We start from the raw sequence: 27,265 nt of genomic DNA, 5'->3' as shown, positions 1-27,265 counted from the left end.
TTCCTGATTCAGAATTATAGCTATCAGTGTCGACGGTATGGACATGATAAGTACTCTTAATGGAATAAGAGATCGTACAAGCTATTTAAAATCTGAATTTGAGATGAAAATCCTGGGAAATCTCGATCTTATCTATGTTCTGAACTAGAAGACCGAGCTTGTGGTATATTATTCCACCAGTTTGCATGTTCCACTGTCAGTAAATTTAACAAGGATATGCATCCTGCTAGCACTCCCATGATTTGTCGAGTTTCAAATGTACATAAATGACCAATTCGTCTAAAGTAAGATGACGAAGTTGTGTCGGAAGATGAAATTTCCTTATCTAAGTATAATAGACGCATTATTGTACTTAGCATAATATAGTCGACCAAATGTTACATCCTCAGTGAACTTGTTAGCTAGATATATCTCAACGCCAACGCAACGTCATTGGAATGGTATAGTGAATGTAATCATGTACTTAAAGGTAACCATTGAAATAAACTTGTATCATCCCTGCAAAGACATAAAAATGAATGCTAATGAAAGTGCAATCCAAAGGTTGTTGATTATGAAAGAACAATAATCTCTTCTCCAACGAAAGTAATCATGGGGAGATATGGTAGACTATTTTATAAGTCATTACTGATATTCAGATTCGAAAAGTACATGACTAAAGGAACTGTCTGGAACAACTCTGAAAGTAATCAGGTGGAGATGCCGACATAAGGGGGAGGATCCAAGGATATGATGTCGACATATTTTACTTCGAAATTGAAGTTGTGTTGTACTCTTTTTCCTTTCGATCGACAATAGTTTTTCCCAAAGGTTTTTGTTACTCGACAAGGTTTTTAGCGAGACAACACTAAAAACATCAAGTATATTGAACGTTGAAGACATAAAGATCGCGTTGATATTACTGAAAATATCTGAATCAAAGAAATGAAACGTGATAGTATTTTAAGAAACGTAACTTCCAGAATCAACAACATGGTCTTATAAACATTCAAGTCACCAAAGTAAAGTGTGATAAACTCCTTTTGACTTCATTAGACTAATGAAAATTATATGACATGAGGGGGGGAATATAATGGTGTGTTGAACTATTTTCCTTCACCGAGGTTACTTTTTCCTACATGGTTTTGTTACTCGGCAAGGTTTTTAATGAGACAACAACAAACACCGGGAATGTAATTTCCTAGCTAAGGCTATTGTCTTTCGCACGAGGATTTTCTGCCTTAGAAGTTGTGAAACAACTAGTCAACTTCAACGGAGCAAAGTGATCATATGCAACAGATCACCTTTACTTGCATCTGTCAGGTTGTACTCTTTTCCCTTCGTCAAGGTTTTATCCCACTGGGTTTTCCTTGTCAAGGTTTTAATGAGTCAACATATACGCATCCAACTATTTCCAAGTTTGCTTAATACTGTACTCTTTTCTTTAGTTCAGGTTTTGTCCCTATGGGTTTTCCTGACGAAGTTTTAACGAGGCATTTAACTTAGATCATCGATCTTTGAAGATCTTATTGCATGTGATAAAATACATGTAAAGTACGTGACAACATGTGAAGTACTACATGTGAAGAATTTTACCAAGGTTTTATCCTACTGAGTTTTTCCTTGTCAAAGTTTTAATGAGGCAATTGATTTCGGCACAAGTCACCAAGGAGAGGACGACCTTTGAAGAACTACATTCGAAGCACTATATGTGAAGCACTGCGTATGAAGTTCTATTGGACCACACAAGGGGGAGTATTCTAGGGGATATGGCCCATAGATGTGCGGCCCAACTAGGTAGTTAGGATTTTCCCATGGTTGTATATAAAGCACACTCTGCTATGTAATATTGTTGATGCTTATCAATACGATCCCTCTTGCCGTTTCTCATTCTCTTGGTCTTCTCTCTGGTTTTCCCTTAAAGAAAAACTTTGTTTTAATTCATAATAATATTGTTCCAATAATAATATTTATTGAGAAAATAATAAAACTCATATTCCTAAAATAACTCTAAGACTCTAACTTGGAAAATAAGAAATTCCTATAATAAATAATATCCTAGAATTACACAAATTCTAAAAATAAGAAACATTAATAATAAAACATTTCCAAAATATAAAACTTTAAATATGGGATGTCCTACATCAGGCCCGCCATCTTGAAAAGAACTCGTCATGAATCGACAAAATATTGTCGAGCATGTGCTATATCAGACCCGCCATTTTGCACTTGAACTGAAGATTAGTATGACTTTATATTCATTCTTAACTCGAGCATGGATTTAAATTCTATTTGATATTTTTCAACTTCAACAAATAATCAGTCGATGTGAAAGGTTCATATCAATCGATTCTGGCTAAAATCAAAATTTATTTATTTTTATTTTTCAGGCTGCAGTCGATTGATGGTATGTCAATATTGATCTATTCTGGAGTGTGATTTTTTAAAATCGGTTGATGCACACGTAGACCCTGATTCCTGGTGTTCTTCGTGAATGAAGAACATCAACCCATATTATGCCTACGCGTACTTGAGCATCCACCGATTCTTAGTTGACGTTCTTAAAAAAAAATGTTTTGGTGATCGATTAACAAGATTAAATATTAATAAATCGACCGAATTAATACTAATTAATCGGAAATAAGTTAACCATTAACAAAAATAGTTGGTTAAGGGATTTTTGAGTTTACTTTAAAATGACCTTATTTATTTTCTAGTAATAGGCCCCAAATAAAACTCATTGCCCCAATTAGCCATGCAAATGTAGGTGATATTTAGATTCAAATTTACATAATGATTTTACTTATTTTATTTTCTATGTACTTCTCAAATTGTGTTTATTTTATATGCTTCTAAAGCTTAAACATTAACAAATCAAGAATTCTGGTAAAACCAAAATATCCATCATTCTCAAAAAAATAAAATCCAAGTTGACTGTTAATATGTTTTCCTTATTAAAATTAGGCATCACCAAAATGAATTATTAGGTATCCGGAGCAACTACAGTTTTTTTTTTTATGTGAGATTAAAATTTTGGTTCAAGAAAAAATGGGTACATGTTTCTGAAAACGCGGGTGTACCAAAGTACACCACCACTTTTTCTTAGGAAATTTGTATGGACAAACTCAATACAACTTCAAGAGTTAAACTCAATCAAGGAATAGTATCTAGAGTTATATCCCTATCTCTCTTGTGATTAGAACGTTTACAAAACAAATCTGTGAACCTAATCACAAGGAGATTATTTGGACGGTATCAAAGACCAAAGTCCAAGAATCAATTAAGTGGTATCCAACAAAGTAGGTCGGATGTATCTACTACACATAACTTGTGATATTTCAATTATAAAGATAAAAAATATAATGCGGAAAAATAAATAACACAGACACCATAAGTTTTGTTAACGAGGAAAGTGCAAATGCAGAAAAACCCCGGGACTAGTCCAAATTGAACACCAAACTGTATTAAGCCGCTACAGGCACTATCCTGCTACCAATTAACTTCGGACTGGAATATAACTGATCCCTAAAAGGTATACCTCCGATTAAGGTACAGTCGCGCTCCTTACGCCTCTTGAATCCCAGCAGGACTCCGCAATTGATTCCCTTAGCTGACGTCACACCAACTAAGAGTTGCTTCAACTCAATTGAAGACTTTGAACCAGTCTGCCTCCCACAGATTAATCATATATGTGCTTTACTTTTACGATCAAATATTTTGATCAAAGGTGATGGAAATCGATCGCAATAGACAAAGTTTAGCTAACCTCAAAATTCGGACTTATGCAACCTGAAGTGCAACCTAGATTATTATTCATCTCACAAGTATAAAACCTATGGAATCAACAAAGTTTGAGACGAATAGAACTTTGACGATTTATCTTGAACGAATGAGAATCTCAATGATCGATCAAGATCAGGATACACGAGTTATCAAGGAAAGATAACTGGACCTGGCTTCATGAATCCCTATGAAGACTTTGTAGTCGCTAAACCTTAAAAGGGTTAGGAAGAGCGCGAACCTAGATACAAATAGGAGTCTAGGACATACCAAAAAGTAGTGTCGGGATTCAAAGATCCCGGTTGCTTGAAGTTCTCCTTTTACAGACATTCAAAGCATAGGTTTCTTTAGATTTAAGCTAAGATAGTTTTGGAACCAAGCAAACAATATTCACTGTTAGATGAATCTTTGAATCTGATTTATATAAATAAGATATACACTCCGGTTAGGTAAAACCGTAATCGAACCGTGTACAAAGACTATTTTCAACGTGGTTAGTCGAAACTAGTCGATTTGAACTTAAAATCTTAATACTCGTTTTCATGAACACGTAAGACATTAACTCTGAGCCACAAATATGTGATCAAATAAGTCTAGTATTTTTAGAGAATTAATAAAATGCTAATTATCTCATACAAATAATTTAATCACACTTGAAAATATAATCGACATGGTTAGTAGGTGTACAACATACAAATACCATTGTCGTAAGTGAGTCGGTTTAGTGACAGTAAGTGTACCGGTTTGTGAGCTAACGAGCTAAACCAAGTTCTGGAGTTAACAGAACTATTTAGGTATGCGTATAAGTTTGGAAACCTTAAGACTATTACCGATTACAGAGTTCACAGAATTAATTTGGTTTACGTACCGGTTTGGATACACTGTCAAGTTCGGGAACACATAACTGTTTTGGTTTGCGTACCGGTTTGGATGCTAATCTCGGTTCCGTAACCACAGTTCCAAAATGGTTTTCATACGAGTATGCATACCGATCTGGTTCACGAGTTAAACAGATTTTCACATGATGTGCATAAGAATATGTGTATCACAAATCTGTAAGTCGATATATAGCTAATCCGCTACGTTTACAAGTACACGTGTAACGGGTTTAGACTTATAGCAGTTTTTCCAGTTTTTAAGAATGATAACACTGTCTTGTATCCAAATCCATAGTAGCTCTATATTTCTCTCTAAATCAATTCGAAACATTCCGGAATAACATCAATGACACATATCACGGTTTTGGGCTATTTCCGAACGATAAAATGATTTTGATTCAGAACAATAAATTGTCCTTAGAGGAATTCATCAAGTATGAACAATCATTATATTTCGAAAACTAATTATCAAGATAAACTTGACTCGAAATTCTTTTCTATGCATACTAGTCTAACTAGTTATGCGACATCGTCTCAATGATTGAAAAGTGAATATAACTTGAGGTATAGGTGGTTCAGTCTCCACTTAACTTTTGATGAAGTTTTCCAAAATATTCGGTTGATATTCTCCTTCAAACGGTAGAACCCAATGATGACTGTCGTGATCCACTGTTTCTCAACTACATTTATATCCTAGTACGAGACTTAACTAATTGTAGACTAGAAATCAAGATACAGTTTTAACAACTACATATGACAACAAGCTTGAGATAACAACAATTGTGAGTTTGACCGAGCAATTCTCTAACAGTTTCTTCAAAAATTAATTGAGACTTATTGATTTTTTTCTCACCAATAAGAAGGGTATATGGGGTTTCAAAATGAGGGATAGTACTAAATCACCATCATTATTAAAACCTAATACCAAAGCTTACTTTATAATTTTACTCGAACAAAACCTAATTATACCTGTATTCGCCGATTGAGATATTAAGTGACAAAATTTCATTGCTTCATTTTTTTGTTTTTAAACCAAACATCGTTGATTATATCGTCGATACAAAAACTAATTATTCAATCAATTATTATATGTAATGATGATGCCATAGCGATTAAACCAAACCAATAAGCAACCTAGTGGAACCAATCCAGGAATTGCTCAATCAATTCGATGAAAACAACGAAATCCGTGAATTGAAGAACAAGAACATAAACCGAATTTCGAGTCGAGAACTAATTATTTAGTTTATAAATTTCTCGAAATATAATGACTAAACTTAATGAACATTTGTTCATACTTGATCAAATTCGGTGGAGACCATTTTATAGTTCAGAACCATTTCTTGATTCAAGTTTATCATTAGAAAATAGGCTGGAACAGTGATATGTGTCATTGATGTTATTCGAGAATGTCTCGAATTTATTTAGAGAAATATAGAACTATTATATTCAGAATACAAGAAAGTGTTATTAGTCTTACAAACTAGGAAAACTGTTATATGTCTGAAGCTGTAGTACATGTACTCGTACACGTTGCGGAGTAGAAATATATCGACTTTTAGATTTGTGTGATACGCATATTCGTATGCACATCATGGGAAAATATGTTTGTTTCGTGATCCGAATAGGTATGTATTTTCATATAAAAACCATTGTGGAACTGTGGTAAGGGAACCGGGTTAAAGTATTTGAACCAGTATGTGTGCAATACAGCTATATGTTCTAGAACCAGTTTAGTACCCAAACTGGTACATAAACTGAAAAGGTTATGTGAACTCCGGAACCGGTGAAGGTCTTAAGTTTACAAACCGGTACGTGAACTGAATTTTTTTTGTTAACTCCAGAACTCGGTTTTGCTTGTAAGTTTGCAAACCGGTCCGCGTACCTTGACTCAGCTGATTCACGAACTACTCAAGTATTTGTACTTTGTTCATTTACTAAATATGTCGATTATGATTCAGTTACGATTAAATTATTTTTCTGAGATAATTTGCATTTGATCAATTATCTAATGACCACTATACTCATTTGATCACATGATTGTGACTCAAGATCAATGTCTTTGTGTTCATGGAAATGAGTGTTAAGCTTTTAAGTTCAAACCGGCTAGTTTTGGCTAACCATATTGAACATAGGATTTATACACGATTCGGTTACGGCTCACCTAACCAATGTGTATATCCATTGGTTCCAAAGATATCTTAGCTTATACCTAAGACAACCTAGGCTTTTTGGTGTGTCCTAGTTGTATCTAGAGTCTTCCTCTCCAGAAACATTTTTAGGGTTTAGCGACTATCAAAGACTTCATTGGGATTCGTGAAGCCGGGACTAGTTATCTTTTATCTTGATATGAAATTTTGTTGAACTGAAATACACAACAACACATGAGGATTTTCGTATACTGTCGGGTGTTCTTTCAACCATGTTGTGAATTGTTTAACTTTGCAAATTAACTTGAATAACTTACCTTGTGATTCTACGGAACCCATTAATCTCTAATCTTGTCAATCCTTGTCTGAAGTGACCTATGGGTTTCATTTGAATTTGACTTTGTGTCTTCAGATTACGGTGATATAATGGTGTTAAGAAATTGAATACAAATTTGATATCATGAATCTAAAAATCATCATGGAACTTGAGTTCTAGAGGAAAGTTAAATGAAATGAGTTAATCATGCTACATCAGATTTTGCTTGTATAGTTTGGATCGTTTTGACCCGATGTTAGGCAGGTTAAGTCTTGAACTGCATTGGGGACTATTTCCTTAATAAAAATAAGTCACTAAATGAGGATTCCAACATGGTAATAAGTATCCAGTTCAAGTATTGCACAATGAACTATGTCATTTTCAGTAACGGATGTTTCACACTTTTGGCAGTCATTTACCTCAACAAGTTGAACACATTTACATCTTCAATTAGCTTTAGTTCTATTGATATTGTTTGGAACCTTCTTTAGTAATTCTGTATTAGTATTCTGTGTCGAAAGGCATTGTATTGTTTCCACTTTACGGCTAGATCAGTTTGTTTTGTTTCTCTAACTTAACTTCTGTGTGTTTAAGGTGTCTTCGGTTTCGATAGGCGGGATACGGAGATTAAAGTTTGATTTGTGAGTTAAGGTGGGAATTTACATTACTCTTTTGTAACCATTAATGTTTTTACAAAATTATTTTTATGCACTTAAACAAACTCATGCACTGTTGGATTTAATACCTTAAAACCCTGTTGATTCTTTTGGGGTTTCCCTTACTTGGAAAGAGCCGGAATTATGTGATTGCTTGATTGAATGTCATGGAAAATAGGAATTTCCAACTGTGGTATATAGGATACGCTCCTCCATTTATAAATATTTACTTTCGAGCTTTTATGCGTAGTAGGTGTGTAAGGAATTGGTCGACACCGATATAGGCTAATAGGTGTGTAAGGAATTGGTCGACACCGATATATACATTGTTTGAAGGAGGAGTTAGGGCCATATACATTGTTGTTTCATGTGTGTTTTTCTTCTTTTAATGCTCAGAGTACTTGATTGTTTATTGCAGTGAATTAAATGTGTTACAACGTTTCGGAAATTTTGTATCGTTTGAAATTCAACTTTGATGATTTCATTTGAGTAATGTATCTATCCACTGGGCTTGTTTAGCTCATCCCTTTCATTCCCTTTTAGTGACAGGTAACCTTGATGTAAGTGGTGTTGACTCAGCCGAAGGTGAGATTAGTGTTTGGGTTGAGTAAGGTGTTTGGTTTGTGTATAGGGAGGTAATTGCCGATATCTTTTTGTAGGAAGTACTGTGATTGTAGTCAATAAGGGTGATGTACTTTTTCTTGCAAATAACTATTGTAAATTATGTATAATTAACAATCACAAACACGCCGTATGTAAATACTTAGTAATGTTATGAATATTTCCAAGTTTGGGTCTAGGCCAGTTTACACTTGTGCTGAAGGCTTCATTTTAAAGGATTGAGGTTTTAACTTCAGTGATAGGTGTCTAAAACACCTTGATATTTATCTATTGCTTATGCTTTCTTTGCTAAGTTTTCTTGTAAATTACGCATTTTATGTTTGATTTTGAGTTTTAGGTACTTTGGAGCAAAAGAAGAAGAAACGTTGCTTAAAAGGGGCTAAAGTGTTATTTCATGTGCAACTGCTGTTGGAGGCGACTTATTTCTCATTATTTACTTCTTTTCTATCTGAAAGGCATGTCGGCTTTAGTGATGCGAGTTATGTCTGAAAAGCATGACAGCCTTAGTGATATATAAAAATTGAAGAAAAGAAGTGAATATGAGAGGTAAGAGATAGATGCTCGAGAAACTACTCAAAGGCACCCAGAAAAGGGTTAAAGGCACCCAGAAATGTCCCGAAGGAGTTGATAAAGTCACCAAGGAGTTTTTCACTATATACAGCCCAAAAGTCATCTTTGTACCCGACAAATTTCTATTCGCACCCCCAGGAATTGTTAAACGTAGCCTAAATTGCTAAAGGGACACCACTGTTGGATAAGGGGAAGGTCATCTTCTCCATTTGAATTTCGAATTTTGGCGGGAAAAGAGGACCAGAATTAGGGCTGAAGATTTGAAGGTGTTCTACTGAGATTAAATCGTTGAAATTGAATGGGTATCTTCCTTAAGGCTAAATAAATCTGGTATGATCGTTTGAATGGATTGAAATTGGCTAGAATCTTGATTTGAGCCAAACAGATTGAGAAGAAAATTAGCGGGAAAACGTGTTCTTCATGGACAGATTTGATGTTCGAACTTTGCCCGAAAGTTAATGAGATTCAATCGTTAGATTTAGTTTCATTGGGCTTGTTAAAGCTAAACAGGAAGGATATGGATTATTTCTTGAATCCAGTTGGGCTGTCACCGGTGATGAAAACAGAGTTGGTAATATACTCGGGGTTCTGTTGAAAAGATTTGGACCTTTGCACTGAGATTCAATCGGTCAAATGGATTACAATTATCCTGTTACGACTTAACATGAACGGTATGTGTGTTGGAATCAATTGGATTGGGCCACAACGTCGGATTGGAGCAAACAAGGGAAGAAATATACACGGGTCTCTGTTGGTTCGAGTTTGGAAGTTTGGGAGATTTTCAAGGGTTTTACGGCCTGGTTACATTATTACCAAATCAACAAGGGATAATGACGTGTATTGGAGCTAAAAGAAGGAGCAAATCTCAATATAATTGGAATGTTTCCATGAAACAGGGAAAGAAGGAAGAAAAATCCGTAGCTTGCCGTGGAGGAAAAGTAGAGATTTTCTAGAGATTTCTCGATCCTGTTGTGTATAAATAGGGTGGTTCGAGTTCAAAAAAAGGATACATACGGAGAGCCTAGGAAAGAATAGATACCGTAGAATCGAAAAAATCACAAGTTTCAGAAAAGTTCACCTGCTGCTGCTAAACTAAGAACACGAAGAACATAGTCTGGCATATACAGTCGTAGATAGATATCGTTTATCAAAGACAGAAGGCATATATCGTTTACCGTTCAGTAGAAAAATATCTTCAGCCACTGTGCCGTGTAATAGCTAAGCTGCTCAATTCAGTAGCTAAAGACCTTTAGCGACTGCAGAATCATTGTAAGCTTATTTATATCTTTTTGAATACAATGATGAATGAAATTTTCTCCAATTTTCGATCCATGAATATCTAAATTTCTTTTCTAGGGTTTTGGAGGAAACTATTTTTAATGGGTAGTATTTGGTATTTAAATTCTTTGACATATTTTACTTCATATTTGTGTTTTCAATTGTCTAAAAGTTTTCTCTTCTTTGTATGCTTCGTAAAAACTGTTTTGGGTAGTTTGAGCTGCCGATCTTTTATAAGCGAAGGAAAATTAGGCCTAATGACGAGAGTCGTAAAAAAATAGCTTATAACGTTATATCTTCCAAAGCATGAGACTGAGTTCGGATTGTTTTGAGTAAATTAGGAGTATTATGTCAAAGTTTTAATTATTGAGTTTACAAACATTAGAAGTAGTGGAATCCAAAACCCTAGATTCATCTCTCCTTGATAAATCAAAAATCAATTTTAATTAGTTTGTTTTAGTATTTTCTTTTATTTGTCTTAAACCCATCCTTTAAAAAGTCCGAGCAACGAATCCTTTCTTACCACTTGTAAAAACTACATCAGTTTTTGGCGCCGCCAACGCGGACTTGCCTTTAGTTTAGGTTTAGATTTTTTTTAGTATATTATTTTATTCTTTTAGTATTTTTTTTCTTTGATTTTACTTGGGTATTTTTCATATTTTTATTGTGCAGGTGATATTCTACATTTATTGTGGAGTTGCCTACCAAAAGAGGTAAGTAACAAAACCCTATCTTTTTTATTTTATTTCCTTTTGTATATATTTCTTTTATAAAAAAAATTCAAAAAAATACACGTTGCACACACCAATTGCATCGTCAGATTACCGAATTTAGGAAACCCTTGGAAAAGTACGCTGAACCCGTGCCTAGGCCATTTGGGAGTTATAAGACGAAATTCCATAAGCCTCATCCTCGTACCTTTAGGTATATTTTGCTGAGGTAGCCCAAGCTTACCTAATTTAGTAAACCCTGCATTTTCATGTGCACGATTTTCTTGCTTCACTAGTATTCTTGCTTGTGTATGCGACGTTGGAAACGGGTAGGAGAGAGACTTGAGGAGAACGACCTTTTTTATTTGACACAGACCCGTTACACCGATTTAGGCAGTACTTCTATTTTTTCCAAAATGGTCAATGAAAATGATGAAATAAAGGATGCTGAGGTCCCAGTTAAAACCCTTAGGGACCGTTTGAACCCGTCTAGAGTGATGCGTGAACCTGGGGTTGTTTTACCGGCCACTACCGTTAAGTTTGATATTAAACCTGGGACATTTGGCATGCTAGGTAAGTTTAGAGGGATAGAGAATGAGAACCCGTATACCCATATCCGGGACTTTGAGATTATTTGTGACACCATGAGTTATCCAAATGTCACCAAAGACGATGTTAGGTTGCGTTTGTTTCCTTTTTCCCTAGAAGAGAGAGCGGGTGAGTGGTATCATATCACTCCTTCTAAAACAATCACTACCTGGGATGGACTTGTAGAGGTTTTTGTTAAGATATTCTACCCACACCATAAGACTGTTGCTGTTCGACAGTCTATCCAAACCTTTAAGCAGAAATTAGGTGAACACCTACACGATTATGTAGAAAGGTTTAGTGAATTGTTATACCAATGCATGCACCATGGTTTTGATAAAGCCCATATGGCCCAAATCTTATATGAGGGCCTTGATAGTGAAACCCGAATGCAGGTAGAAACGATTAGTGGTGGAGAATTTAGCCATCAAGACCCAGATGAATGTTTTGACGAGTTCATAGAGTTAGATGAAAAGAATCGTCAATGGGCTTCAATGAGGGAGCCCGAAATAACTAGGAACCATATCCATAGAGTCAATAGAGTTGATAATGGGTATGATATCCTTAGGTGTCTAGAGGCCTTAGAGATGAACAAAGGGTCCATACTATGAGCTGTAACAGTGAGACCAGAACCTATCCATGTACCATTTGTGGTGATCAAACTCATATTGGACCTCATTGTCCCCTGTTTTACCCTAGTGAAACTACCCGTGATCAGGTTAGTGTCTACATGGTGGTATGAACTCTAAATATGAGGGTCGACCCAAGTTTGACCCATACTCTAATACTTATAACCCCGGTTGGAGACATAACCCGAATTTCTCGTGGTCTAAGAGTACCCATCAGGGTGGCCCATCTAGCAACCCACCACCAGGTTTTTCTAGGAACCAAGCTCAAGTCCAAGAACCGAGACCAATTGACAAAAGGGTGTCATCTTTAGAAGAAAGTATAAGACTCTTAGTTGAGGGTAATGCCCTAAACATTTCCCAGACTACCCAAAATATCAACCATTTAAGTCAGAAGCTCGATGACTTTGTCCTGTCTAGTCAGCGTAACCAACAAAATAGTGACTGGGCTATTGCCAACTTAGAGACTCAAATAAGTAAACTTTCGAACCGCTTAAATGGTAGGGAGGACGGGACATTTCCTAGCCAAACAACTCCAAATCCGAAAGGAGTTAACCAGGGTGATAGGTCAGGTAGTTCTAACTACAATGAACATGTCAAATCAGTTATCACCCTTAGAAGTGGTAAAACTCTAGAGAACTCGGTAGAACCACCTTAGGATAGTAGTCCAACTGAAAAACAGACTGAAGTTTACCAAACTACGTCTAAATACCTTAATGGTCCTGAGAGTTCTAGGATTCCAAGTGAGTAAGATATCCCTGAGAGAGTGTACATACCACCTGCACCATTTCCTCAAAGACTCACTAAGAAAAAGTCTAGTACATATGCTGAAATCTTAGACATATTTAAGCAAGTTAAGGTGAACCTGCCCTTGTTAGATGCAATAAAACATGTAACGGCTATGGCCAAGTTCCTAAAAGAGATGTGCACCGTCAAGAGAGACGCTAATGTCCATAAAAAGGTATTTTTTACCGAACAAGTTAGTCCCATAATCTCATAAAAGTACCCAGTCAAATTTAAAGATCATGGTTGTCCCACTGTCACATGTGTCATAGGTAAACAAACAATAGACAATGCTCTATTAGATCTTGGGGATAGTGTGAATCTTTTACCTTTCTCGGTATATGAACAACTTGGACTAGGGGAGATGAAACCAACTAGGATAACACTACAGTTAGACGATAGGTTAGTCAAAATCCCACGTGGAATTATTGAAGACGTTTTGGTTCAGGTAGAAAACTTTATCTATCCAGCTGACTTTGTGATTTTAGACACCCAACCTGTATCTAGTCAAGATATAAATATCCCAATCATCCTAGGTCGTCCGTTTCTAGGTATTGCAAATGCAGTCATACATTGTCAAACTGGCCTAGTAGAATTTTCCTTTGGAAATCAGAAAATCTCGTTAAACGTTTTAAGGCGCTACAAGCCCCACCGGACCCTAAACACTATGAGTCCATATGCATGATTGATTCTCTAGTTGAGAATACCTTTACCACTAATAGTGTTAGCGATCCTTTAGAGGCGTGTTTGGCCCACTTTGGAGCCTATTATGATGAGGATAAACATTTTGAAGAGGTTAATGCGTTGTTAGATTCCGCGGCAGTAATGAATTATAGAAAATGGAAACCTAAACCAGAACATCTTCCACCGACCATAGATAAACCCCTCCCATCATCAGTTAAGGCACCCACCCTTGAATTAAAGCCGCTACCAGATAAACTGAAATATGTATTTCTTGGTAATGAAAATACTCTTCCTGTCATAATTGCCTCTGACTTAGAGCCCGATCAGGAAAGTAGACTAGTTAGTGTTCTCCGAGAGCACAAGAATGCAATAGGGTGGACCATAGCAGATTTGAAAGGAATTAGTCTTGTTTATTGTATGCACCACATCTACCTAGAAGAAGGTGCCAAAACCTCAAGAAAAATGCAGAGACATTTGAATCCTAATATGAAAGAAGTTGTCCGCACTGAGGTGCTCAAATTGTTAGATGCGGGTATCATATACCCCATATCTGATAGTAAATGGGTCAGTCTTGTCCAAGTTTTCCCAAAGAAGTCTGGGATTACAGTAGTTGCGAATGAGAACAATGAATTGATTCCTACCCATGTGACTACCGGGTGGAGAGTTTGTATAGACTACCGTAAGCTGAACTCAGCCTCTAGGAAAGACCACTTTCCTTTACCATTCATCGACCAGATGTTAGAAGGATTAGCTGGCCGCAACCATTATTGTTTCCTAGATGGATATTGTGGTTATAACCAAATCCCTATAGCACCGGAAGACCAAGAGAAGACAACCTTCACATGTCCATTTGATACTTTTGCTTACTGGCGTATGCCTTTTGGGTTGTGTAATGCACCCGCAACATTCCAACGCTGCATGCTAAGTATCTTCTCGGACATGGTTGAGCGATTTCTCGAGGTCTTTATGGACGATTTTTCGGTTTTGGATCCTCTTTCGATGAATGCTTGCACCACCTTACACTAGTTCTAGAACGTTGTAAAGAAAAGAACTTAGTCCTTAATTGGGAAAAGTGTCATTTTATGGTTAAATCTGGAATAGTGTTAGGACATGTAGTGTCCTCTAAGGGAATAGAAGTTGATAGAGCCAAGGTTGAACTAATTTCAAAATTAAGACCACCTAAGAATTTAACAAATGTTAGATCTTTCCTAGGCCATGCTGGATTTTACCGTCATTTCATCAAAGACTTTAGCAAGATTTCCTTACCTTTGTCGAACCTACTTGGTAAAGATACTGCCTTTGTTTTTGATGAAGCCTGTGTTCAAGCTTTTGAGAAGCTAAAATCATTATTGACTTCTGCCCCTATAATCCAACCACCCGATTGGAACCTCCCATTTGAACTCATGTGTGATGCGTCTAATTATGCGGTTGGTGTTGTTCTTGGACAACGACGTGATAAAGCACCTAGTGTGATTTATTATGCTAGTAGGATTCCTAACGATGCCCAGTTGAACTATAAAACCACCGAGAAAGAAATGTTATCCATCGTTTTTGCTTTGGAGAAATTTAGATCATACCTCCTAGGGTCTAAGGTCATAGCCTATTCTGATCATGCTGCGCTCGAATATCTCCTTTCAAAGAAAGACTCAAAACCTCGGCTGATTAGATGGGTATTGTTGTTCCAAGAATTTACTCTAGATATTCGTGATAAGAAAGGGTCTGAAAATGTAATAGTTGACCATTTATCCCGTATCCTTGATGAGACTAAAGATGATGAGAGACCAATCCATGACACGTTCCTTGATGAATAGTTATTCTCCATCTCTGTGCTACCCTGGTTTGCTGATATTGTCAATTATTTGCTAACTGGTCAAATTCCCGACCATTGGTCTAAACAGGATAGAGCTAAATTCTTGTCTGAGGTAAAATACTTTTTTCTGGGATGATCGGTACTTATTCAAATATTGCTCTGATCATATCATCCGTCGTTGTATTCCTGACGACGAAATCTCCAGTGTCCTGACTTTTTGTCATTCTGGAGCTTGTGGGGGTCACTTTGGTTCTAAGAAAACAGCTGCGAAGATTTTGCAATCCGGTCTTTATTGGTCAACACTGTTTAAGGACTCCCACCTATTTTGTCAAAGTTGTGATAAATGTCAAAAGTTAGGGAAGTTGACCCGACGTAATATGATGCCACTTAGTCCTATACTAATAATAAAAATATTTGATGTGTGGGGTATAGATTTTATGGTTAGCTGTTGACTATGTTTCTAAGTGGGTTGAAGCAATCGCTACCAAGACAAATGATCGCCACGTTGTGATCAAGTTTGTTAGAGACAATATTTTCTCTCGATTTGGTATGCCTAGAGCAATCATTAGTGATGGAGGTTCCCGTTTTTGTAATCGTTCTTTTGAGGCGCTCATGAATAAATACTCCATTACCCATAAGGTTTCTACACCTTACCACCCACAAACTTGTGGCCAAGTTGAAGTGTCTAATAGGCAGATTAAACAGATTTTAGAAAAGACCGTACACCCTACCCGAAAGGGTTGGTCTTTGCGCTTAATATAAGCTTTGTGGGCTTACCGAACCGCTTTTAAGACTCCACTAGGAATGTCTCCGTATAGACTTGTACTCGGTAAAGCCTTCCACTTGCATGTAGAATTAGAACACCGAGCTTATTGGGCCATTAAACGGCTAAACTTTGACCTATCTACTGATGGTGATAAACGTAGACTGCAACTCAATGAGTTAGAATAAATTCTTAATGATTCTTACCAGAGTGTGAAAATTTACAAGGATAAAACAAAAATATTTCATGATAAATCGATTATTCGAAAGACATTTGAACCAGGTCAAAAAGTTCTCCTTTACAATTCTCGTTTACATCTTTTCCCTGGTAAACTAAGGTCTCGGTGGTCCGGACCATACTTTGTCAAAATTGTTTTTCCTCATGGTGCAGTTAAAGTTGAAAATCCGAAGAACGACGAAACTTTCAAGGTTAACGGTCAACGGTTGAAACCATTCTTGGAGTTACCCAGTCATGCAATAGAAGAATCGGAGCTGAGAGATCCTGTCTATCAGGATTAATTTTAACGGGTAACAAAGTCTGGCTGAAGACAATAAACTTAGCACTGTAGGGAGGCAACCCATACATGGTGATGTTAAGGTCCCTCTGGAAGGACCCTTATGTTTTTATACATTAGTTTTTGTCTTATTCCCCATTGAAGGATTGCTACGCTTCATCCAGGTACTATCTTTCTGACTTCTCTCTTAATGTTTCCTCTTGTTACTTATATTTTTTTTGGTACTGCACTTTCATTTTGAAACATTGAGGACAATGTTAGATTTAAGTTTGGGGGTGAGGAAAAAACTTTGAGCTAGTTTTTAATCAAAATTTTTTTTATTAAACTCCAGAGCCTAGAAATTTATGCCTATTAAGGATGACACTAACCAATCTAAGTGGATGGAAGCGTCTTGGTTGTAGGAGTTGAGGAACCAATCTGAGTAGATGAAAAATATCTGAAGAGTCTATTCATAAAAGCACAGAGCTCAGGTGTTAGAAAAAAAACATGGTAGTTTAGCCATATCTAGTTGAATCCTTTTCACTTCTATTTTTTGTTTTCTTTTTAAAATATGTTTCTCTAAGTGATTAGGTGGGGAACACGAATAAATTTGTTACCACTGCTAGAGTGAAATAGAGTGACTGAGATACCGAATAAAATAAAATAAATAAATAAAAATATTGAGACCACACCATCAAACCAACTGGAATAAATTCAATAAAGTCGACCACTGGTACCCTTGTATATGCCAGCTGAGTTGACCTAGAGTTAGGATTATCGACCACTGGTACCGTTGTATATGCCAGTGTGTTGATATTAGTCCAGACCAGTATCTCAGTCCATTAGCATAGGTTCGTTTTGGCAGTGGCCTTCAGAAAGATATGAGAAACACCGTTCACCTTAGTCAACATCAAATCCATCTACGTTTTTATCTACATCCATCTTATTAATCTATCCATATGATTGGTTGACTCCGGTTATGATGTCCAGAAACTATCTGAGTGGAGCTCTGTCATTTATATATGAATTTTAGTATGCTTGAGTGCAAACTCGTGTACAACAGTTGGAATTTCGCATCAGGGTACTTCCTCCTATAATCAATGAGAGTATGCCAACCAAGGAGATTCTTTAGTGCCTTCCAAGGTTCTGCGTAGATAGCTAGGGTTTGGAGTAAAAGAGGTTGTAGGTACACCTCTGGTAAACCTTCCCGAGACTATAACTCGTCCACTAGGTACACCTAGGGGTTTAAAGGCTTGTTATACATGCTAAGTGTGACCGTATCCTCAATGAGATGGAGTTGTATGTATTTAAAAATTAGTTTAGTTTGATTTTCTCGAGGACTAGCAAGGTCTAAATGTGGGGGAATTTGATAGGTGTCTGAAACACCTTGATATTTATCTATTATTTATGCTTTCTTTGCTAAGTTCTTATAAATTATGCATTTTATGTTTGATTTTGAGTTTTAGGTACTTTGGAGCAAAAGAAGAAGAAACGTCGCTTAAAATGGTCTAAAGTGTCATTTCATGTGCAACTGCTGTTGGAGGAGACTTATTTCTCATTATTTACTTCTTTTCTATCTGAAAGGCATGTCGGCTTTAGTGATGCGAGTTATGTATGAAAAGCATGACAGCCTTAGTGATGTATAAAAATTGAAGAAAAGAAGTGAATATGAGAGGTAAGAGATAGATGCTCGAGAAACTACTCAAAGGCATCCAGAAAAGTGTTAAAGGGACCCAGAAATGTCCCGGAGGAGTTGATAAAGTCACCAAGGAGTTTTTCACTATATACAGCCCAAAAGTCATCTTTGTACCCCACAAATTGCTATTCGCACCTCCAGGAATTGTTAAACGTATCCCAAATTGCTAAAGGGACACCGCTGTTGGATAAGGGGAAGGTCATCTTCTCCATTTGAATTTCGAATTTTGGCGGGAAAAGAGGACCAGAATTAGGGTTGAAGATTTGAAGGTGTTCTACTGAGACTCAATCGCTGGAATTGAATAGGTATCTTCCTTAAGGCTAAATAGATCTGGTATGATTGTTTGAATGGATTCAAATTGGCTAGAATCTTGATTTGAGCCAAATAGATTGAGAAGAAAATTGGCGGGAAAATGTGTTCTTCATGGACAGATTTGATGTTCGAATTTTGGCCCAAAGTTAATGAGATTCAATCGTTAGATTTAGTTTCATTGGTCCTGTTAAAGCTAAACAGGAAGGATATGGGTTATTTCTTCAATCCAATTGGGATGGATAATCACCGGTGATGAAAACAGAGTTGGTAATATACTCGGGGTTCTGTTGAGAAGATTTGGACCTTTGCACTGAGATTCAACCAGTCAAATGGATTACAATTATTCTGTTACGACTTAACAGGAATGGTATGTGTGTTGGAATCGATTGGATTGGTCCACAACGTCGGATTGGAGCAAACAGGGGAAGAAATGTACACGGGTCTCTGTTGGTTCGAGTTTGGAAGTTTGGGAGATTTTCAAGGGTTTTACGGCCTGGTAACATTATTACCAAATCAACAATGGATAATGACGTGTATTGGAGCTAAAAGAAGGAGCAAATATCAGTACAATTGGAATGTTTCCATGAAACAGGGAAAGAAGGAAGAAAAAGTCGTAGCTTGCCGTGGAGGAAAAGTAGAGAATTTCTAGAGATTTCTCGATCCTGTTGTGTATAAATAGGGTGGTTCGAGTTCAAAAAAAGGATACATACGGAGAGCCTAGGAAAGAATAGATACCGTAGAATCGAAAAAATCACAAGTTTCAGAAAAGTTCACCTGCTGCTGCTAAACTAAGAACACGAAGAACATTTTCTGGCATATATAGTCGTAGAAAGATATCGTTTATCAAAGACAGAAGGCATATATCGTTTACCGCTCAGTAGAAAAAGATCTTCAGCCACTGTGTCGTGTAATAGCTAAGCTGCTCAACTCAGTAGCTAAAGACCTTTAGCAACTGCAGAATCATTGAAGCTTATTTATATCTTTTTGAATACAATGATGAATGAAATTTTCTCCAATTTTCGATCCATGAATAGCTAAATTTCTTTTCTAGGGTTTTGGAGGAAACTATTTTTAATGGGTAGTATTTAGTATTTAAATTCTTTGACATATTTTACTTCATATTTGTGTTTTCAATTGTCTAAAAGTTTTCTCTTCTTTGTATGCTTCGTAAAAACTGTTTTAGGTAGTTTGAGCTGCCGATCTTTTATAAGCGCAGGAAAATTAGGCCTAATGACGAGAGTTATAAAAAAAGAGCTTATAATGTTATATCTTCCAAAGCATGAGATTGAGTTTGGATTGTTCTGAGTAAATTAGGAGTATTATGTCAAAGTTTTAATTATTGAGTTTACAAACATTAGAAGTAGTGGAATCCAAAACCCCAGATTCATCTCTCCTTGATAAATCAAAATCAATTTTAATTAGTTTGTCTTAGTATTTTCTTTTATTTGTCTTAAACCCATCCTTTAAAAAGTCCGAGCAACGAATCCTTTCTTACCACTTGTAAAAACTACATCATTCAGCGAGCTAAATGTTTACAGTTAATCAATTTCTTTTGTAGCCTAGCTTGGGGAAATTTTTTGTGTTGTTTGTTCATCTCTTTTGTATCCAACTTAACTGCTGCGGACCTTTATTTCTTTGTTAGCACCTCTAGTATGGGTTTAGTGTCATAAACTCAGATTAGGGAAATTGGGGCGCTACAACACTAATCATGGGTTTACGGTTATACCAAACACAAGGATCGGTTCTATCTTAATATGATTACTGGGACCAGTTACATCAGTTACCAAGATCGATTATGTCAATTACCAGGACCGGTTACCATATTATCATGGTATTACTTGTGGTCGGTTACAATAGTCACTAGGATCGGTTACACCAACTAACAAGACCGGTTACGCCAATTACAAGGATCAATTGCAACTCTTTTGTGATCGGTCAATACCAATTACCAGGATCGGTTACACCAATTACAAATATCGATTATACCATCTTAGGTGATTACTTAGGATCGGTTACACTAATAAAAGTCATACCAATACGTAAGTTAGGCATTGTGACTAGTTTTACCAAGATACATAACAAGTTATTATCGGTTCTACTAACTCACACATGTTGGTAATCCAAAGGTATGCAATGAATAACAATACCAATAAGCCTAGCGATTTCACTTTCGATTCATGAAACAACTTCATGAATGTACTTCCTTTAAACGAATGTAAACATTGTTTCCTAGGATGAAATCTTCACCTTTACCCATGCACATAATTACAATAGCATTCATACGATAATGTCGATGTCTTATATACGAAGTTCAAAAGATAAGCGTTATACTTCGTATTCTAATTCCTTAAAACTTGTCTACTAGAGTATAATCATTCACAGCTTCGCATTTATGTTTTCAATATAGCACGACTTGAAAGATACATTAGGAATGAAACAGTTCAAGTCACAATGTTACTAACCTCAAGAGGAAGGATGATGTCGTCGATGTAGCTTGTTACTTCTTCACATTCTTCAAGTCTTCGATTAATACTTGTATGTCTCATAATTCTAATCTTTCTAGCCTAACCTATACAAAGTTGTCTCTGGTATATAATCAAGCGACTCTTTAATTGAGTTTTGATTCACTAAAATATGACAACCAAACTTGACATACCAACGCTTGTGGATTCAACCGAGCTATGCTCTAACAGTATCACTTTTTCTGAAACGAAAAATTAGTCGATCCATAAACCAAAATATGGTTGCATGATATGTTACGGATCCTTTGTGGTGGTTTGCATAATGGCTATGCATTCAATTTTCGAGAATTGTGCCTAAAATAAAAGTATCACTTTCCTTGAAACGGAGGGAGTACATTGTTTTATTAGTTGCAACGGAAAATTAGTTGATGCATAGACCAAAATATGGTTACATAAAGTATTATGTATCCTTTGGGGTGGTTTTCATAATGGATATGCATTTAATTTTCTAAAATTGTGCCTAAAATGATAAATACCTCCGAATTTTTCGTAAAAACTCTAAATTTGATATTGTTGTTTGTACTCATTGCGTGGCTTTTATATTACCTTTCCAACGAGATAAAATTTGTAAAATTTCAAGGCACAGATTTTTAGATATGTTATATTAAATTTTGTTTTCCAATTATACCCCTTAAAAATAGGATACATAAGAAGTTATAGTAATTGTACTAAAAAGGAGGGATAATTGTGTCAAGTGAAAAAGACCAATAATAGACACCAAAGATGCTTCTTGCAAGGAATTTATGTTCCAAGGAATTTTCAGCTGAGGAAGTCTCATCCATGGTTCTTGCAAAGATGCGAGAAATTGCCGAGACTTATCTTGGTTCGAGTGTTACAAATGTTGTTGTCACTTTCCCTGCTTACTTCAACGATTCACAGCACCAAGCGACTAAAGATGCTGGGACCATTGCTGGCCTTAATGTAATGCGAATCATCAATGAACCAACCGCTGCCGCTATTGCTTATGGTCTTGATAAAAAAGCAAGCAGTGTCCGTGCTATAAATGTTCTCATCTTTGATCTTGGTGGTGGTACATTAGATGTTTCACTACTCATCATTGACGAAGGTATCTTTGTTCAAGAATTCAAGAGAAAATATAACAAGGACATTAGTGAAGATTCAAGTGCTCTTAGGAGGTTGAGGACTTCGTGTGAGAGGTCAAAAAGGATCCTCTCATCTACTACTCAAACAACCATGGAGATTGATTCTTTGTATGAAGTGTTGGATATTTTCAACGTTTTCAAGCTTTGTCACATGGTTTTATTGTAAATGATGCTGATAAATGTATCTATAGTAAGCATGATAGTTCTGGATGTGTGATTCTCTGTTTGTATGTTGATGATATGCTTATTTTTGGATCTGACATATCTCGTGTGGAAGAAACAAAGAAGTTTCTTAACTCTAACTTTGATATGAAGGACTTAGGGGAGGCTGATGTGATCTTGGGAATCAAAATCCTAAGAAAGGGAGATGAGTTGGTTTTAACCCAATCTCATTACATTGAGAAATTTCTCAAGAAGTATGGTCATTTTGATGACAAACCAGCCCCTACTCCTTTAGAACCTACTATAAAGTTAATGAAGAACACTGGGCGTACTCATGCACCACTTGAGTATTCTAGTAATATTGGAAGTCTTATGTATGCTATGCATTGCACAAGACCGGACATAGCTCATGCCGTGGGATTGCTATGTCGTTTCTCAAGTAACCCAGGAGTTGAACACTGGAAAGCAGTTTCAAGAGTTTTGGCTTACTTGAAAGGAACCATTGACTATGGTTTGCATTATAACGACTATCCCGCTGTATTAGAAGGATACAATGATGCTACCTGGAACAATGTAGAATCCAAATCCAAGTCGACTGGTGGATGGATATTTACATTAGGAGGTGCTGCTGTGTCTTGGAGTTCCAAGAAGCAGACCTGTATTTATGACTCAACAATGTTGTCAGAATTGATAGCGTTAACCGATGCATGTAAGGAGGCGGAATGGCTTAGAAACTTACTTGTTGAAATCCTATTTTGGAAGAAGCCATGTCCAGCGGTCTTGATTAATTGTGATAATCAAGCAACTATTTATAATGTCTCTAACAAGACTTATAATGGAAAGTTAAGACATGCAAGTCTTAGACATCAAATGGTAAGACAATTACTCAAAAGAGGAGTAGTTGCAGTAAACTATATTGAAACAAGTAAGAACTTGGCAGACCCATTTACAAAAAGTCTACCAAAGACAGTGGTTTCAATAAAGTGTAATGAAATGGGACTAAGATCTGTGAATGAAGTTTGATCGCCCATAGCAGAAACCCAACCTATGTTTTGGAAAGGATAAACAAGGTTCAATGTGGTACCAACAAGTTATGGAGGTGATTATGGAGCACTAATACAAAACTTCTCATTTCTAATTAGTGCTGGTTTTCTGCAAGAAAACAGGATGGATGAAAATCCTTAATAAGTCTAACTTTTATCACAAGGTGTCTCGTAGAAATACCTTCGAGACTTACCTATATGAGTATGGAAATCAGGCCGTTTCCTAAGAGAAGAAGACCGTTCTCTAAAGAAGACTCATGAATCCAGGATTTAAGCACATGGCCATTAATGTGCGAGCTACAGAACACACTATTCTCAGAAATCAGTATGTGTTGAAATTCCGGTTTTATTGTTAGGGGTACTTGGTTCAAGACTAGTTTCACCACTGAACCTCGATAAGGCTTTGACTTTCTTACACTAAGTGAAGGTTCAAATCCAAAAGATACCTATCATTTATGTACTGGTTTCAACGATGATGCTTATTTCCCAAACTAAGCATGAACTACGTTGGCTTGATCCCACTCGGGTACGTAGGAAGTCACTTTAGTGATGCAGCCACTCTGATTTAATTTTTTTTTTTTTTTTTACTTTGTGTGTTTTCTCATTTTTTGAAAATAGGGGGAGAATGTTGGATATTTTCAACGTTTGCCGCTACATAGAGTTATACGGTGATCGACCTGACCGGTCAGGTCGTGGGGGTCTAGGGGGCAACGCCCCCTAGCAGAGTCCGAGACAGCGTCTCGTGGAATTTTTTTTTCTGGTTGTACTTTGTAAAACCTAGAAGTTTCCATTCAAAATTGAACAGACGCGTCTCTTCCCATAAGCCACCATTAATGGCTTTTGGAAGCGTCTGTTGGTGATGAAACGACACTACCAACAGGCATGAATATCACTATAAGTAGCGAAGATGTTCTCCCATTCCAATACATCAAAAAAAAACAATATGTTTTCTTCTTTTGTAAAAAGCATCATCAGAACCTTATACAGTGTGTTTCTTGGTCGGGTCAAGGAAGTACAATCCTTGAATTCGATTACGGTGTTAGGGCTTCATTGAATCCTGAAGGCATAATTCGAGAGACCGTTTGTACTCGCAAAATTTATTGGGAAAGATCGAATTATTGTCTAAAAGAATCGAAAGAGCCTTGAAGTCAGGGGTACACCATTTTCTGTTTCTGTTTTCATCCTCTTGTTTAACCCAAAATTTCCAACATGAAGGTGTTGATTTTCATGCGTCCATTACTCGTGCTGATCATGAATTTGAAGACTTGAACATGGATTTGTTCAAGAACTGTATGGAACCTGTTGAGAAGTTGGCGGATTCTAAGATGGACAAGAGCAGCGTCCCCGAAATTGTGCTCGTTGGTGGATCCGCTAGAATTCCAAAAGTTCAGACTCTTTTACAAGATTTTTTTAATGAGAAGGAACTCTGCAATAGCATCGACCCTGACGAAGCTGTGGCATATGGCGCTGCAGTACAAGCTTCTATTTTGAGTGGTGACGGTAACGAGAAGGTGAAGGATTTAGTGCTGTTGGATGTCACCCCCTTCTCTCTTGGTATTGAGATTGTCGGAGATCGTATGAGAGTTGTAATGCCGAGGAACAGCCCCATTCCGAACAAGAAGGTAAGTGCCAACTTCCGCACTACCGGCACAGCACAAACTCGTGTAGAGTTTCCAGTGCTCGAGGGTGAGAGAGCTAGAGCCAGTGACAATAATTTGTTGGGTACGTTTTATTTAAATGGAATTCCTCCAGCCGCTCGTGGTGCTGTCAAGTTCACATTATGCTTTGATATGGATGCAAACGGTATACTGAATGTGTATGCGAAGGAGAATAAAACAGGAAAGAATAATATGATCACAATTGTTAATAAAAAGGGGAGGTTTTCTAAGGATGAGATTGAGAAGTTGACTCGAGAGGCCGAGAAATACAAAGAAGAAGATGAAGAATACACGAAGAAAGTGGACGCGAGGTATTCTTTTCTAAACTACATAGACGACATGAAGGCCAAAATCAATATTGGTTAAGTGATAAAAAGTCCCAAAATGGATACCAAGGTTGTGAAAATGCCCCGGACGTTACGGAAAAGATTAAAGTGCTTCATTCCATTAATTTTGGGACATTTTGATCAAAATTGGACATCTTGACCGGTCAATGGGGTTTTGAAATTCCATTTTTATCCTTCTTAATCAAAACGCTCTAATCCTCCATTACCACCGCCACCACCAAACGAACCACCACCATCACCACCATCCCCACCACCACCACCACTACCACTAGAACAACCACCACCGCCACCGCCACCACCACCACCATCACCGCCACCACCACCGCCACTATCACCATCGTTGCCACCACCAATACGACCGCACCACCACCACCACCTGAATCCTAAATCTTGAATCCCAAACCCTGAGCCCTGAATTTTAAACACTGAATCCTGAATTATGAACAATGCACCTTGAAGGGCAATTTCGACTACTTAACTCTCTCTAACGAAAAATCTAACGGAATGAGGCATTTTAATATTTTCCCTAACGTCCGGGACATTTTCACAACCATGGAATCCATTTTGGGGCATTTTGCCACTTAACCCAATCAATAAATTAGGACCAGAGCTGGCAGAGAATTTAAAGAAGAAGATTGAGAGTGCACTCCATCATGCAAATCAGTGGTTGAATAGCAATTGCAGTAAGGGAGCCACCGTAGAGGACATCAGCGTCAGGGTAGCTGAATTGGAAAACGTTTGCAATCCTATCATAGCAAAGTTAACAAAGTTTTACCAGCAGCGTGGTGCCAGTCCGGACAATGATAGCGAGTCTGATTTAGTTCCTTTATTAGGAGACGACTTTAACAATGATACATAGTTACACTTGACCGGAATCTCCAGGTATAATAAGTCTGATTTTGTGTTCCTTATAATTTTAGGCCTCAAGTCTAGTTTCAACTTTTGTGAAGCAATTTTAGGTCTTGATGACATATGAAATTGGTAAAATAAGAGTACTGGCCTTTGATTATATTCATCTTATCTTGAATGAATTTTCTTACTTAAAAAAATCTTCTGCTGGCGAAAACACACTTGGAATGAGTAAAAATCAATATTTATCAAATAATGCACAAAAGTACGTTTACCGATAACATAAAACATCAAGGAGTTACCTGGAAAACTATAAATAAGTTGTCTTTGATCTATTCCGTCTTTAATGATTTATCTAAACCCAAACATGCAAGAGTGTATATAGTGCATGAAAGTCCGACTGCTCCGGCAGAGCAGAACTGCAGAAGGGGCCAACGGGCTATCAACCAAGTTAATTTTGCTCACATGTGTTTAAGTAAGCCTAAGCTATAACCTAGTTCGGTGATCACAATACCAATTGTGACGAACTCAACACTACAGGTAAAATAACTCAAAGTTCCAGTCAACCTACAATTTAGGGGTATCATTTCCATAAAGATCAAAACTAAAATGTTGCTATCGTATACAGAGGTTCACGAGGCAGTCATTTAACACAGTGTCAATGCGGTGCAACATTGTTTAATTATGAATAATGAATATCTGTCCAAGTTCAATGGAGTTAAATAAACAAACAATCAACACATAGCAGTTGTTACCGGTGGTGTCTTTGAGTTGTTTTTTTAGGAGTTATGCTATGTTGACCCGGGGGAAATCCCACGTTTCAGGGCCCATTTGCAGGTTTTGTAGGGGTATTGTTTACCCATCCGTGAGTCCCACATGACTGTGAGT

The 27,265-nt window shown here is 37.0% G+C and overlaps 1 protein-coding gene across 1 annotated transcript; it reads left to right on the top strand.

Annotated features, from left to right (window-relative positions):
• The first annotated feature begins 21,938 nt into the window (after nucleotides 1-21,938).
• LOC113306263 (probable mediator of RNA polymerase II transcription subunit 37c) lies at nucleotides 21,939-25,547 on the top strand. The gene is made up of 2 exons (XM_026555221.1): nucleotides 21,939-22,428; nucleotides 24,733-25,547. Exons 1-2 carry the CDS (start codon nucleotides 21,939-21,941, stop codon nucleotides 25,545-25,547), a joined length of 1,305 nt encoding a protein of 434 aa, XP_026411006.1.
• Nucleotides 25,548-27,265: the final 1,718 nt, after the last annotated feature.

Source organism: Papaver somniferum, chromosome 8 (assembly GCF_003573695.1).
Source record: "Papaver somniferum cultivar HN1 chromosome 8, ASM357369v1, whole genome shotgun sequence".
Taxonomy (NCBI): Eukaryota; Viridiplantae; Streptophyta; class Magnoliopsida; order Ranunculales; family Papaveraceae; genus Papaver; species Papaver somniferum.
This window is presented reverse-complemented; position numbering and strand designations above follow the sequence as displayed.

Coding starts and splice junctions, on each gene's coding strand:
- LOC113306263 (XM_026555221.1), top strand. CDS start 21,939: ATGCTTCTTGCAAGGAATTTATGTTCCAAGGAATTTTCAGCTGAGGAA. Junction 22,429..24,732: donor CATGGAGATTGATTCTTTGT/ATGAAGTGTTGG, acceptor AAAATTTCCAAC/ATGAAGGTGTTGATTTTCAT.